The sequence below is a fragment of the Bufo gargarizans genome, chromosome 1, assembly GCF_014858855.1.
Source record: "Bufo gargarizans isolate SCDJY-AF-19 chromosome 1, ASM1485885v1, whole genome shotgun sequence".
NCBI classification, from domain to species: domain Eukaryota; kingdom Metazoa; phylum Chordata; class Amphibia; order Anura; family Bufonidae; genus Bufo; species Bufo gargarizans.
In genome coordinates, this window is record NC_058080.1 from 96,330,072 (window position 1) to 96,344,862 (window position 14,791).

The 14,791-nt window shown below is 42.8% G+C and overlaps 1 protein-coding gene across 1 annotated transcript; it reads right to left on the reverse strand.

Moving 5' to 3' along the window:
• Nucleotides 1–1,312: 1,312 nt before the first annotated feature.
• On the reverse strand, nucleotides 1,313–6,499 carry FGFBP1 (fibroblast growth factor binding protein 1). The gene is made up of 2 exons (XM_044285685.1): nucleotides 6,350–6,499; nucleotides 1,313–2,314 (listed from the first exon to the last, which is right to left on the reverse strand). Exon 2 carries the CDS (start codon nucleotides 2,292–2,294, stop codon nucleotides 1,596–1,598), a length of 699 nt encoding a protein of 232 aa, XP_044141620.1. The 5' UTR covers nucleotides 2,295–2,314; nucleotides 6,350–6,499; the 3' UTR covers nucleotides 1,313–1,595.
• Nucleotides 6,500–14,791: the final 8,292 nt, after the last annotated feature.

A 14,791-nucleotide genomic window follows, 5' to 3' on the forward strand; every position in this document is an offset into this window, starting at 1 on the left:
TGCAGTTCCCCACCCCCATGTATGCTTACATTGTAGAGTTCATCTGTAGAAGGAAATTCTTCAATGGTTCTGACTACCCAAGAGGAAGGGTTGCCGTATACAAAGGTGAATATAGCAGCTGAAAGGGCTGCCTCCATGCCCTTCTCTGCAAATACACTATAAGGAGAAAAGTATTGGGATACATCTCTGTATCATTGAATTCAAGTCTTTCAGTTGTTCCTATTGCTACAGTTGTAAAAAATCCAGCCCCAGCCATGCAATCTGCACTGTGAAAGAATGGTTCTTTCTAAAGAAATCACTCAATTTGAGCGTGGTCCTGTAGCAGTTTGTGAAATAGCTTCCCTCCTAGATATTCCAACATAAACTGTGAGTAGTATTATTTATTGCAAACCAGAAGCATCTAGGAACGACAGCAACACAGCCATGAAATAGAGACCATATAAAGTTACAGAGCTGGGTCACCCAGTGCTGAGGTGCATGTTGCATCAAAGTCACCAACGCTCTGCTGACTCCATAACTACAGAGTCCAAACCTCTTCTGACATTAATATTAGCACCAAATCTGTGCTGTGCCAGAAGCTTCATGGCATGGGTTTCCACACTCGAGCAGCTGCTTGCAAGCCATACATCACCAAGAACAATTCCAAGCATTAGATGGAGTGGTGTAAAGCACGCTGCCATTGGATTCTGGAGCAGTGGAAATGTGTTCTGTGGAGTGATGAATCAGACTTCTCTATCTGGCACGAGTCTACTTTCGTGAATGCCAGGAGAACGTTACCTGCATAATGCTATGGGGTTGCTTTTCAAGGGTTGGCCTAGGCGCCTCAGTTCTAGTGAAGGGAAATCTTAATGCTTCAGCATACCAAGACATTTTGGACAACTTTGTGGAAACCTTTTGGGGAAGACCCTTCTTTGTTCCTGCATGACTGTTGCCCACTGCACAAAGCAAGGTCTAGAAAGGCATGGTTGGGTCAGTTTGCTGTGGAAGAACTTGACTGGCCTGCATCGAGCCTTGGCCTCAACCTCATTGAACACCTTTGAAGTGATCTAGTGTTAATGTTGTTAGCCAGGCCCTTGTGTCCCACATCACAAATGCTCTTCTGGATAACTGGGCAAAAATTCCCACATGCACGCTCCAAAATCTTTGAGAAAGTCTTCTCAGAAGAGTGGAAGCTGATTGAGCTGTAAAGAGAGGACCATCTCTATGGATTTAGAATGTGTCCTAATACTTTTGTCCATGTAGTGCAAAATATGTGTGACTATCTGAGTTTTACAATATTTTAGTGTTTAATAGTAACATAAAATTAACCAACCATTGTTAAAAAAATCTTTATTTTATAAAAAAAAAAACATATAAAATAATATGACATACATAGTATTGTAGTGATGAATCAGTTTTTGTTAACTTTTAAAAGTTCACAATTTAGCAAGTTGATTCATCTTGTACAATCCATATACAATGATTCTAAAGACATGGAAAAGAAATCTGGACAAGCGGCTTGAGTCAAAATTTTAAATATAGAAGCATTTATATATAGAAATAAAAATAATAAAATAAAAAAGAATTTTAGTATTAGCATGACCAAGTATTTTGATTTAGCAAGTTTTGTCCTGCAGCATTGAGAAGAAGAATTTGCACAGTGAGCTCCATGAGTTTCCACAGTACTCGTTGGCTAATCTTTGCCTCTCCAGGATATCTGGATCTTCTGCACACTCTTTAGTTGGTTCAATGATGTCCACTTTAGTTGTTGGTTTAGGCTCTTCTTGGACTTTGTGTTCATGGCTGGGCACCGACACACTAGAGAAGATGTACCTTAGGTGTGCCTCCGGAGGGCCTTTCTTGCACTCCTTAGACTTTAGAACAGCTTGTTGGTCCTGGCAAATGTTCTTCTGCTTTTTCAGAGCCCGATTGATTTGCTTCCAGTAAGACTTCTTATTTGTGGCGTAATTTTGGCATGATGTAGGGTTTCCTCCATAGGCACAGGATACTTTTGTTTCCCCTTTAGTACATTCAACATTTAAAGCTACAGTTTCAGCCCCAGATACAGACCAGATGCATTCTGCTTTGTCTTTAGTGAGAAATTTTCCTTGAAGGAAGCCTCCCCCTCCTTTAGATCCTCTCTCTCTTTCTCCATTATGAGTGGAATGTTTTTGCTTTTCGTCTTTACCTGCTCCTCTCTGTTTGTCTCTCTTTCCTTCTTTTTGCTTATTTCCTTCAACCATGAGAATCTGTGAGATCAGGAGTGTCGTCACTGTAAGCAGGGCAAACTTTTTCAGCTTCATGATGTTATTCATGGGAAATGAAAGGATGATACCTGGATGTAAAGAATGATGGATATCAGTGCATAAGAATATGAAAAGTTGAGCATTAATTATAACTTTTCCGAGACTTTAATGCTGATGACTTATCCTCAGGATAGGTCATCAGTATCTGATAGCTTGGGGTCCAACACCCAGGACCCCTGCCGATCAGCAGTTTGAGAAGGCAACGATGCTGGCGCCTTCTCTCAGCTTTTTCTAGGCCAATGACAACATCGGTCACATGGCCTAGGCGCAGCTTAACCTCATAATAGTGAATGGGGCTGAGTGCGATATATGGTTGCTAAGCTACTAGAAGGCTGCGGCACTCACAAGATAATTGGTGCCTTCTCAAACAGATGATTGTTCTATGTTGGACTCCCACCGATCTACTGATGACCTATCCTGAGGATAGGTCATCAGTGTTAAAGTCTTGGAGAACCCTCTTTAAACATGCCAGGATAGTTCCAACCAAGATTATATTCTGAAAGGTTAGGCCTCTTTCACACGGGCGTCATGTTTTTTGCCCGGATAAGAGGCGGGTGCGTTGCGGGAAAATGCGCGATTTTTCCGCGCGAGTGCAAAACATTGTCATGCGTTTTGCACTCGCGTGAGAAAAATCGCGCATGTTTGGTACCCAGACCCGAACTTCTTCACAGAAGTTCGGGCTTGGGATTGATGTTATGAAGATTGTATTATTTTCCCTTATAACATGGTTATAAGGGAAAATAATAGCATTCTGAATACAGAATGCTTAGTATAATAGTGCTGGAAGGGTTAAAAATAATAAAAAAAGTTAACTCACCTTCTCCTCTTGTTAGCGTAGATGCCGGTCTGTTCTTTAGCTGTGGACTGAATGACCTGAGGTGATGTCAGATCACATGCTCCAATCACATGGTCCATCACCATGGTGATGGAGCATGTGATCTGACGTCATCAAAGGTCCTTCAGCCACAGCTAAAGAACAGACCGGCCTCTACGCGAACAAGAGGAGAAGGTGAGTTAACTTTTTTATTATTTTTAACCCTTCCAGCACTATTATACTAAGCATTCTGTATTCAGAATGCTATTATTTTCCCTTATAACCATGTTATAAGGGAAAATAATACAGTGAATAGACTGTCACCTAGAACCCATGCGTGAAAATCGCACCGCATCCGCACTTGCTTGCGGATGCATGCGATTTTCACGCAACCCCATTCATTTCTATAGGGCCTGCGTTACGTGAAAAACGCACAAAGAGGAGCATGCTGCGATTTTCACGCAACGCATAAGTGATGCGTGAAAATCACCGCTCGTGTGCACAGCCCCATAGAAATGAATGGGTCAGGATTCAGTGCGGGTGCAATGCGTTCACCGCACGCATCGCACCCGCACGGAAAACTCGCTCGTGTGAAAGGGGCCTTATAGATATAGGTGAGAAAATCACATTGGTGAAGCTTGTGATCTCAGACCATCCCCATTCCCACAATAAAAGGACTCAATATAACACACACCTGTTCAGCCCCACTCAGAATTTCCTGTAAATTGTAAACTGAACCCAGCATTCTTAACAAAAGTTTTCTTGTGATACATTTCTGTGTTACGTTTCCATAGAACACCATAGAGCCCTCTCCTTCTGGAAATCAGTGGTGGACAAACTGCAAACTCCCCCAAAGGGATTGTCTTTTATGTATCTGCCACATACTAAACGATCATTTCAACTGGGTTCCCCCTTGACAAACCTGGCAAGTTAAAATGTCAGTGTTACAGTTTTAGGCTAGGACTAGAGCCATTCCTATAAGTTGTGTAACCAGTGATTGTGTTACCCCAAAGCTGCCACATTGTATTGGGAAGCTTATTAAAGCTGCATTTCACTCCCTATGACAGGTCACAGGCGTGTCCTTTATGCTACAACTCTCCTTATCACAGCTCGAGGAGCACATCCTTTCTGCTGCAACTCAGGGGGTGTGTTCTTTCTGCTGCAGCTCAGGGGGTGTGTTCTTTCTGCTGCAGCTCAGGGGGTGTGTTCTTTCTGCTGCAGCTAAGGGGGTGTGTTCTTTCTGCTGCAGCTCAGGGTGTGTGTTCTTTCTGCTGAAGCTCAGGGGGTGTGTTCTTTCTGCTGCAGCTAAGGGTGTGTGTTCTTTCTGCTGCAGCTCAGGGTGTGTGTTCTTTCTGCTGAAGCTCAGGGTGTGTGTTCTTTCTGCTGAAGCTCAGGGGATGTGTTCTTTCTGCTGCAGCTTTCTCCCTGTAACTGTCACAGCTTCTAACAGCAAGTATAACTGGTGGCAGTTGAAGACTGGAATTCAGCATGTGAGAGCACCTAGTAGACGGATGTCCACATTACTGTACAAACATCAGGGTGTCCGTACAATGTAGTAAAGAGAATATCTCTGAACTGGAGCGTTTTTGTAACAGAAAGTAAATTACAAAAATAACTAGTTTGCTGAATTCTATTACAATAATATTTATTGCTGGCACTCTCCCCATTTATGAGGAATTACAATTTCATAAAATGATGGCAGATGATTAGGATATGCCATCACTATATGATCATCTCGATCCACGAATCCACACGTCCGTGTCTTGGTTTAACGTTACATGCTACCTGGGCTGGTTTCCGGCCTGATATAATTAAGTTAATGGACCGGGCTTATGTCTAACGAGGAACTGGTGGCAGTCTACCGGGCTGGCAGGGCTCTCTCAGTCTGTCATGTTTGTGAGCGAGTGTTATGCCACGCTTGGGGGACCAACCTCTGGGACCTCCATGAAAGGGCCACAGTGCTGATTCTTTGCACCTTACTAAGGTTTTAATGTGTCCACAAAACCACGATATCCTGAAGTTTCATAAAGGCGCAGCTTAGATGCTATTTTCATTTAACATCTATTTGACGTGTGACTCAAGCAGGGGAAAGTTACATTATACAGTGACATGACTCACTTCATAGCCCTGCTCTGGCCATAGAGAGACGCCTAAGGAAAAGCAAATTCAGTGCATAACTAAGGGGAGGTGCATGACACAGGGATTCAAATACCCCCAAAAATAGCATCCCTGTGTCATGCACCGCCTCTCATAGAACAGAATATCCATCTTGCCCAGAGTATTCCTTTAACCGTATCTTTTCATTCCTAATATTTCTAAGCAGTCTAAATCAGTTTCTGGTAATGGCTCTTGCAACTCTTTTCCTTATGGATGGTTACTTCTGAGGACATTTAGAGTACTGCCACCGCCCAAACGCAGCACAGCCGCATCGCGTGGCAGCACCTTAACAGGGGGTTCAGACCTGAGCGCTCTGTATGCGCGATTGTACGGGTGTTTACAATCGCGCATACAGAGACAGGCGTGCACACATTGTCGCGCGTTCCCGAATATCTATGTGCAGGAACGCGCGACAAACGCCCCAAAAAAAGCTCAAGAACTTGTTTGAGCGTCGGGCGTTTTACAGCGTTATCGTAGGCGCTGTAAAACGCCCAGGTGAGAACCATTCCCATAGGGAATCATTGGTTTCTCCTTGTTGAGCGTTTTACAGTGCGTAGGAACGCGCTGTAAAACGCTCAGGTCTGAACTTAGGGTTAGTGTAGGTTCTCATCACCGTTTTGTTTTACGTTTTTCTGACCCGTCAGAAGAACAGAAAACAAACAGAAAATACGGATCCTGTATTTTGAGCATCAGTTGTGCTAATTTTGCATCAATTTTAACCATTTCCGCCTGAGATCCGCTATTTTGGACAGAAGAAAAAGTCCTCCATGAAGTACTTATTCTCCCATCTAAAATAATATTTCTCAGATGGAACTGGCTAAAATGAATGCAAAATGAGCATAACGGATGCTCCAGATAAAGAGTTTTTAAAATTTTCGGTTAAGAAACAAAACGGGGATGTAAATCTACCTTTAGTAATACATTTCTTATTAACCCGTCAATCATAGAATAATAGATGCTATATTTTTTCTTCTTATATTGTATTATATGGCGTTATTTTGTCCTTTTAAATAAGCTTTTCATAGCCCATTCATTGGAAAGAGCATTGTGATACTATGAGGAAATGACTATAGAGAAATATCATTACGCGTACCTTGTGGTTTGGAGATCTCCTCCTTGGATGTCTTCAGGTGCAGTGCTGTATCACATGTGTTGCTAGTTGTAAATGAGAGGTATTTATAAAGTGTAGAGGACACACCTAAGCTCAGGATTACGACATGGCCTTCAATATTTGTTTCAATATTGTCTTACGAGACACACCTCCTGGATTTAGGCCAGTTTAAAATGTGCTACCTGACAACCGTAATACTGGATTTCCTTTTGTTGTTTCATTGTTTTCCGCCAAATGAGCTGCTTTGCAGTTTCTGCCGGCAGCTCTTTCATGCGTCCGTACCAACGTAAGCCCTCTTCCGGGCTCTACCTGTAATGCAGGCATCTTTACTATGCAGCAGAGCTGGTTTTCTTTTTCTAACTGCACAGACTTTTCTATACGAATGTGTTTAAACTTGTTTCCTTGTGTTATTTTATAATTTCTCGGCCCGATTATGGAGTATATGAAATGAATTCATCCGTGCCTTTCAGTGTGCTCTGTCATATGATATTTCATGTCATTGTTTAAATAAAGTGGGATGTGCAATCCTGTATTAAATTTCAATTTTTTTTCTCCCCCCATGGCACTTTCAGAACTGATGAGATTTGAAGCACATAAAGTCTGTAAGATTGTTGTAATGAACCGAACCTCGCAGCCCGTCCTGATGTCGCTACTACTCCGGGATCACGCGGTACGCTCTCTTCACTTTCACCAAGACGCGACGTTCCGAACCACCTGGGGGTACGTGAGGTGAGCTTGGCACAGTTTTACACAGACACCCCCTGTCCACACGGGCACAGGGAGTGAGAGAGGATGGCCCACGCGACCTCCAGCGTGGCATAACACTCGCTCACAACCATGACAGACCGAGAGAGCCCTTCAACTGCCCCAGTGAAACAGAGCCCTGCCAGCCCGGTAGACTGCCACCAGTTCCTCGTTAGACAGAAGCCCGGTCCATTAACGGGATTATATCAGGCCGGAAACCAGCTCAGGTAGCATGTAACGTTAAACCAAGACACGGACGTGTGGATTCGTGGATCGAGATAAGCACAACCCAAGATTAAATTGTATATTTAATCGCCATAAGGGCACACTAGACAACAATACTATATACACAAGGGCTATATACAATGGTCAGAGATGCAAATGCAAGTGGTAGTACAATCAGAATTAGCAGAAAATGCAAAAGTCAGTTACCGGATAGATGTCTAGGCCTTGGTGCTGCAGTCACATGGAAGGCAGTGATGCCAGCGGGGTTCCTGGCATCTTCTAACACGATACACGTTGCAATCTCCCTTTAGAAGAAAAAACGTGGCTACTGCCTCGCACGGGCAATTAAACCCTTGGTCGATCACTCCCCTCCCACCCCTTGGGAGGGTCCCACTCCCCCTCCCTATGGGTAGGATAGCGAAAACCCAATATGGATCATGACTCCTCACCAGAGCAGGCGGTTCTGGCGCCAATGGATCCGGCTGGGTCCCTGGTACATTTGGAGACCAAACACGTTGCTACTTGGCTTCTACTATGAGTTCTCCATATCTCTCCTTCCCTGGGTCCTACAAGCGAGGGAGACCCAGGGTAACTTTCGGGATCTCAAAGATATAACCAGTATACGGCTAACAGCTATGGTTATTTCATAAATCCTTGGTACCAGACTGTCTAAGGGGTTTCTTTGATGCAGTCGACCAGGTCAGACCCCCCAGCATGGAGTCATCCTGTCAGAGAAGCTTGCTTCCAGTACGGCTTCTGGAGGTGTGAAATGTTAGCACTTTGACATTTTGAGGCTGGGCCACCGGTGGAGCCTATTTCCTATGCAAGATGCCCTTCACCCCTGACAGAAAATTGGCAGGCATCAAATGATATTCCCCCATATTCCTCACAATTGTGTTCCAGGTTTTTCCCATCAAATGATGACACCAGACAAATGTAGAGAATAGCAAGTTTTCAGAAATCGTGCTGGAGGCTCAGCAGTTTCAATGCACATAGGCTCGGTATTTGTGGTACTAAAAATCGGTCACAAATTGGTGCATTTTGGGGCATACACTTTTCTCAGACTCAACAAGAGGTGAATCTTATTGAAAAGGGGGTGGAGTTTTGTGTGAAAGGGGCAGGGCCTGAGATGCATAAAATTGTACGGATTTGCGCCACAATTCTTGAGTAAATATCTGTCTCAAAGTAAGCTAGCCAGTAGTTAGAATAGAGTCAGTGAAAACTGGCTATCCCTGCACCACATCTGTCACCCGACCTAGATATGGCAGTGGCAGTTACAAAACACTAGGTGGCGCTATAATCTGAACATTACAGAACTATCTATTTCCTAAGACCCCACGCACAAAGCCCATTCACAGAACGCTGAGGCCTCTATGCACAGCTGATCGTCCAGGGTCTCAGAAATCAGACCCCCGCCTATCTTATATTGATGACCTATCCTGAGGATAGGTCATCAGTACATAAATTCCAGAGAACCCCTTTAAGATAAAGGATTCAGTGACTGGGGTCTTGCTATTGCATGTCTGTTCTGTGTATATTTTCTTTGCTGGGCGTCAGCATTGTAGTCTCTGCTTTTTCATTTTCCTTATGATGAATGAAGAGAGGTCGCTGCTTTTTCATACTCCCACTCATTCACAGCTGTTCAAACCTTCCCCTTGTGCCGCGTTTGTGCTTTCTTTGAATGTTGGGTCTGAATAAGCTCAGTGATCTTCATTGATGCTCGCACTCTTTACCTGCAGCTTCCATCACAGCAAAAAGAGACTGAAATGTGCAGTTACCAGATTTTTTATAGATCTGGGCACCTGGATATTACTCTAGAAACTCCTTTACTGATGTTCAATAAAAACCTTCTAACAGTTACATAAAAATTGGAAAAACCTCCCGAAAATGTAACTTTTTAAAGATTTTTAATATATGTCTGAATCACCTATTATTGGCGCATAACTCAGGGGACACAAGTGCATAGTTGATGTCTTGGCATAACTCATTTTAGCCTTAAAGGGAGCCTGTCATCAAAGTTTCACCTTTTTTAACCCTTCCCATAGCTTTCCAGCAGCCTTACAGTTAATAAAAACGTTACCTTTATGAGCAATCCTGCACAAAACCGGCAAAAAACAACTTAGTAGCATATGCAAATGAGGGCTCGCAAGTGCCCAGGGGCGGCGTTACCCTCGTAGGTGCCCAGCTAACTCTGCCTTATCGTCGCTTCCCCCCATCCATTCTTTCCCTCTGACCGCCCATCTACTTACTTCTTGTTTCGCCGAGATCCTGCGCCTGCGCACTCAGACCGTCGGCCGGCGCATGCGCCGGCTTTGCGCCTTTAGGCGGTGCATGCGCATTAATTACTGTGATGCCATACAAGGAATGGGCATCACAGTGCGCATGCGCCGGCCGACGGACTGAGTGCGCAGGCGCGGGATCTCGGCGAAACAAGAAGTAAGTAGATGGGCGGGAAGAGGGAAAGAATGGATGGGGGGAAGCGACAATAAGGATGAGTTAGCTGGGCACCTACGAGGGTAACGCCGCCCCTGGGCACTTGCGAGCCCTCATTTGCATATGCTACTAAGTTGTTTTTTGCCGGTTTTATAAGTCCAGGGGGTCCTCATAAAGGTAACGTTGTAGGCTGCTGGAAAGCTATGGGAAGGGTTAAAAAGGTGAAACTTTGATGACAGACTCCCTTTAAAAGGGTTTCCAAGACTTTATAACTGATGACTTATCCTCTTTCTTCCAGCAATCTTTTCAACTTTAAAAAAATAAAATAAAATTCTTCTAAAACGTTTTCTTGATTTTGCAGGATAAGCTGTAGTTTTTTAGGGACAATTTTGGGGTACATACAGTACAGACCAAAAGTTTGGACACACCTTCTCATTCAAAGAGTTTTCTTTATTTTCATAACTATAAAAATTGTAGATTCACACTGAAGGCATCAAAACTATGAATTAACACATGTGGAATTATATACATAACAAAAAAGTGTGAAACAACTGAAAATATGTCATATTCTAGGTTCTTCAAAGTAGCTACCTTTTGCTTTGATTACTGCTTTGCACACTCTTGTCATTCTCTTGATGAGCTTCAAGAGGTAGTCACCTGAAATGGTCTTCCAACAGTCTTGAAGGAGTTCCCAGAGATGCTTAGCACTTGTTGGCCCTTTTGCCTTCACTCTGCAGTCCAGCTCACCCCAAACCATCTTGATTAGGTTCAGGTCCGGTGACTGTGGAGGCCAGGTCATCTGGTTCAGCACCCCATCACTCTCCTTCATGGTCAAATAGCCCTTACACAGCCTGGAGGTGTGTTTGGGGTCATTGTCCTGTTGAAAAATAAATGATGGTCCAACTAAATGCAAACCGGATGGAATAGCATGCCGCTGCAAGATGCTGTGGTAGCCATGCTGGTTCAGTATGCTTTCAATTTTGAAAAAATCCCCAACAGTGTCACCAGCAAAGCACCCCCACACCATCACACCTCCTCCTCCATGCTTCACGGTGGGAACCAGGCATGTAGAGTCCATCCGTTCACCTTTTCTGCGTCGCACAAAGACATGGTGGTTGGAACCAAAGATCTCAAATTTGGACTCATCAGACCAAAGCACAGATTTCCACTGGTCTAATGTCCATTCCTTGTGTTCTTTAGCCCAAACAAGTCTCTTCTGCTTGTTGCCTGTCCTTAGCAGTGGTTTCCTAGCAGATATTCTACCATGAAGGCCTGATTCACACAGTCTCCTCTTAACAGTTGTTCTAGAGATGTGTCTGCTTCTAGAACTCTGTGTGGCATTGACCTGGTCTCTAATCTGCTGTTAACCTGCGATTTCTGAGGCTGGTGACTCGGATAAACGTATCCTCCGCAGCAGAGGTGACTCTTGGTCTTCCTTTCCTGGGGCGGTCCGCATGTGAGCCAGTTTCTTTGTAGCGCTTGATGATTTTTGTGACTGCACTTGGGGACACTTTCCCAATTTTTCGGACTGACTGACCTTCATTTCTTAAAGTAATGATGGCCACTCATTTTTCATTACTTAGCTGCTTTTTTCTTGCCATAATACAAATTCTAACAGTCTATTCAGTAGGACTATCAGCTGTGTATCCACCTGACTTCTCCACAAGGCAACTGATGGTCCCAACCCCATTTATAAGGCAAGAAATCCCACTTATTAAACCTGACAGGGCACAGCTGTGAAGTGAAACCCATTTCAGGTGACTACCTCTTGAAGCTCATCAAGAGAATGCCAAGAGTGTGCAAAGCAGTAATCAAAGCAAAAGGTGGCTACTTTGAAGAACCTAGAATATGACATATTTTCAGTTGTTTCAGACTTTTTTGTTATGTATATAATTTCACATGTGTTAATTCATAGTTTTGATGCCTTCAGTGTGAATCTACAATTTTCATAGTCATGAAAATAAAGAAAACTCTTTGAATGAGAAGGTGTGTCCAAACTTTTGGTCTGTACCGTATAAATAGCATTTTTAACATTATTTTGTGGAATTTATTCATGGCATTCACTGTGTGGTATAAGTAACATGATACAAATTAAACCCTATTAACCCTTAAGCAGTGAACCTGGTATTAGTCCTTTAGCAATTAAATGCTGTGCTACTGTATATGACTGCTGCAGCCAGCCACTGACTTCAGCAGTATACGGCATGAGACGTTCCTCTGCCTCGCTCCAGTTTTTTTAAAAATATGCTGTGGTGGTAATGTGCCTGTATACACATGTGACCACTGCACTGAATCACTGGCTTCCACGGTATATGGCACAAGACTGCTGCTCGTCTACCTTCCTTTGGTCTTTGTTTACCTGGCTGCTGCAGTTATCCTATCACATAATCACTGCAGCCAATCCCTGGCCTAAGTGGTATATAACACATTTTCACAACTGTGTTGTGCCATACGTTTTGAGTATCTAGAATACCCCCTTAATATATTCTATCAGCAGTATGATTTTCCACTTTTAAATGCACACCTCCTCATACTGTGTTGCACTTTATACAAGATAATATTTTAACTAGACGTAGGTAGAAAAAAAAACAATGCAATAAAAACACGGACAAACCTGCAATAAAGTAAATGCCCTCTTGTTTTAAAGGGGTTCTCCAGGAATTAAGAAAATGAAAATACTTAAAGGGAACCTGTCACCGGGATTTTGGGTATAGAGCTGAGGACATGGGTTGCTAGATCACCGCTAGCACATCCGCAATACCCAGTCCCCATAGCTCTGTGTGCTTTTATTGTGCAAAAAAAATGATTTGATACATATGCAAATTAACCTGAGATGAGTCCTGTCCCTGACTCATCTCACATACAGGACTCATCTCAGGTTAATTTGCATATGTATCAAATCGGGTTTTTTACACAATAAAAGCACACAGAGCTGTGGGGACTGAATATTGCGGATGTGCTAGCGGCCATCTAGCAACCTATGTCCTCAGCTCTATACACAAAATCCAGGTGACAGGTTCCCTTTAAATATTACTTTATTATAAATATATTCCCAAATACCTTTCATTAATTAAAATGGCCTGTTTTCTCTGGGGAGCAATCATTAGGAAAAACAAAATGGCCGCCATCCTATAAGTACAGACAAAACCTGTCCTAATCACAAAGGAGGACTTACACAAGTTAATGCACAACACTGAGGTAAAGAGCTGCCTCATCCTCCTCTCCTGCTTGTCAAGGATTATGATCCTGATTACAGATGATAAGAACTTCAGATGAATCTTTGTAGGAATGGAGGAGACATGAAGTACAGAGAGGACGGACAGGACAGACAGTGGCTATGTGAGGTAATGGAGACTGCATACAGGTGCTGCTGCTCATTATCCACACCCCACCTCATCTCTGTACTTCATGTCTCCTCATGAGCTCCATTCCTACAGAGATTCAGCTGAAGTTCTTCTCATCTGTTTTCAGGATCATAATCCCTGACAAGCAGAGCAGAGAGGAGGATGAGGCAGCTCTTTACCTCAGTGTTGTGAAGTAACTTGTCTTCCTGTGTGATTATGACAGGTTCTATGTGTACTAATATGACGGCGGACATTTTATTACTCCTGATGATTGCTGCCCAGACAGAATGAGCCATTATAACTAACTAAAGGTATTTGGGAACATATTTATAATAGTATTTTCATTTTCTTCATTCCTGAAGAACCCCTTTAACCCCTTCCCGGCCAGTGCTGTAATAGTATGGCGCAGCTGGACTTGACTTGCCGCCCAGCGCCGTACTATTACGGCCCGCTGATTGGGCGGGTGCAGGAGCTGCGCCCGCCCGATCAGCTGCAGGCTGTTCCTGTTAGCCAGACCCCTGCTGTATGCTCCCACATCGGTTAAAACACCAATGCCGGTGCATTAACCCCTTCTATGCCGACCGCGACATAGAAGGGGTTTGCTGCGGGTGAGGGAGCTCACCGGGTCCCCGCGCTGCTGTGGCGGGGACCCGATGGGTGAGAAGTCAGCCCGATGTATTACTCTGTATAATACACTAACAGGCTATGCATTACAATACAGACATACTGTAATGCATTGCAGAGGGGATCAGACCCCCAAAAGTTAAATTAAGAAAAAAAGTTAAAAAAAAAGTGTTTTGAATAAAAAAATAAAGTTTCAAGTAAAAAAAGAAAAAAATACCCCTTTCCCCTGATTTTATAATAAAAAAAAGAAAAAACACACATATTAGGTATCGCCATGTCCGTAAAAAACGGCTCTATAAATATATCACATGATCCTCCCCGTCTGATAAACACCGTAAAAAATAAAAATTATAACTGTGTCAAAAAAAGTAATTTTTGGCACCTTACATCACAAAAAGTGCAACACCAAGTGATCAAAAAGGCATATGTCCCACAAAATAATACCAATAAAACCGTCACCTCATTCTACAAATAATGAACCCCTACATAAGAAAATCTCTCAAAAACAAAACAAAACAAGGAGACACTAAAATATAATTTTTGTTGTTTCAAATAAGCTATTATTGTGTTTAAGTGAAATAAAAAAAAAAGTATACATATTAGGTATAGGTATAATCAGCTCTATAAAACTATCACATGACCTAACCCCTCAGGTGAACACCTTAAAAACTATTTAAAAAAGCCGTTTTTGTCACCTTACATCACGAAAATTGCAACACCAAACGATCAAAAAGGCGTATGCCCACCAAAATAGTAAAAGATCTTAACTTTGACAATCGGTCAAAAAATAAAAGCTATTACTTTCAGACAACACAGACACAAAAATATGTTTTTTTTTTGCTTCAAAACTGATATTATTGTGCTAAAGTGAAATAAATAAAAAAAAGTAGACATATTAGGTATTGCCGTGTCTGTAACAACCTGCTCTATAAAAATACCACATGAACTAACCCCTCAGATGGACACCGTAAGAAAAATAAAATAAAAACAGTGCAAAAATTACCAATTTTTGGGTCACCTTGCCCCATAAAGTGTAATAATGAATGATCAAAAA

What these genes read in the sequence shown, in the direction of transcription:
- FGFBP1 (XM_044285685.1), bottom strand. Translation starts at nt 2,294, where the DNA reads ATGAATAACATCATGAAGCTGAAAAAGTTTGCCCTGCTTACAGTGACG.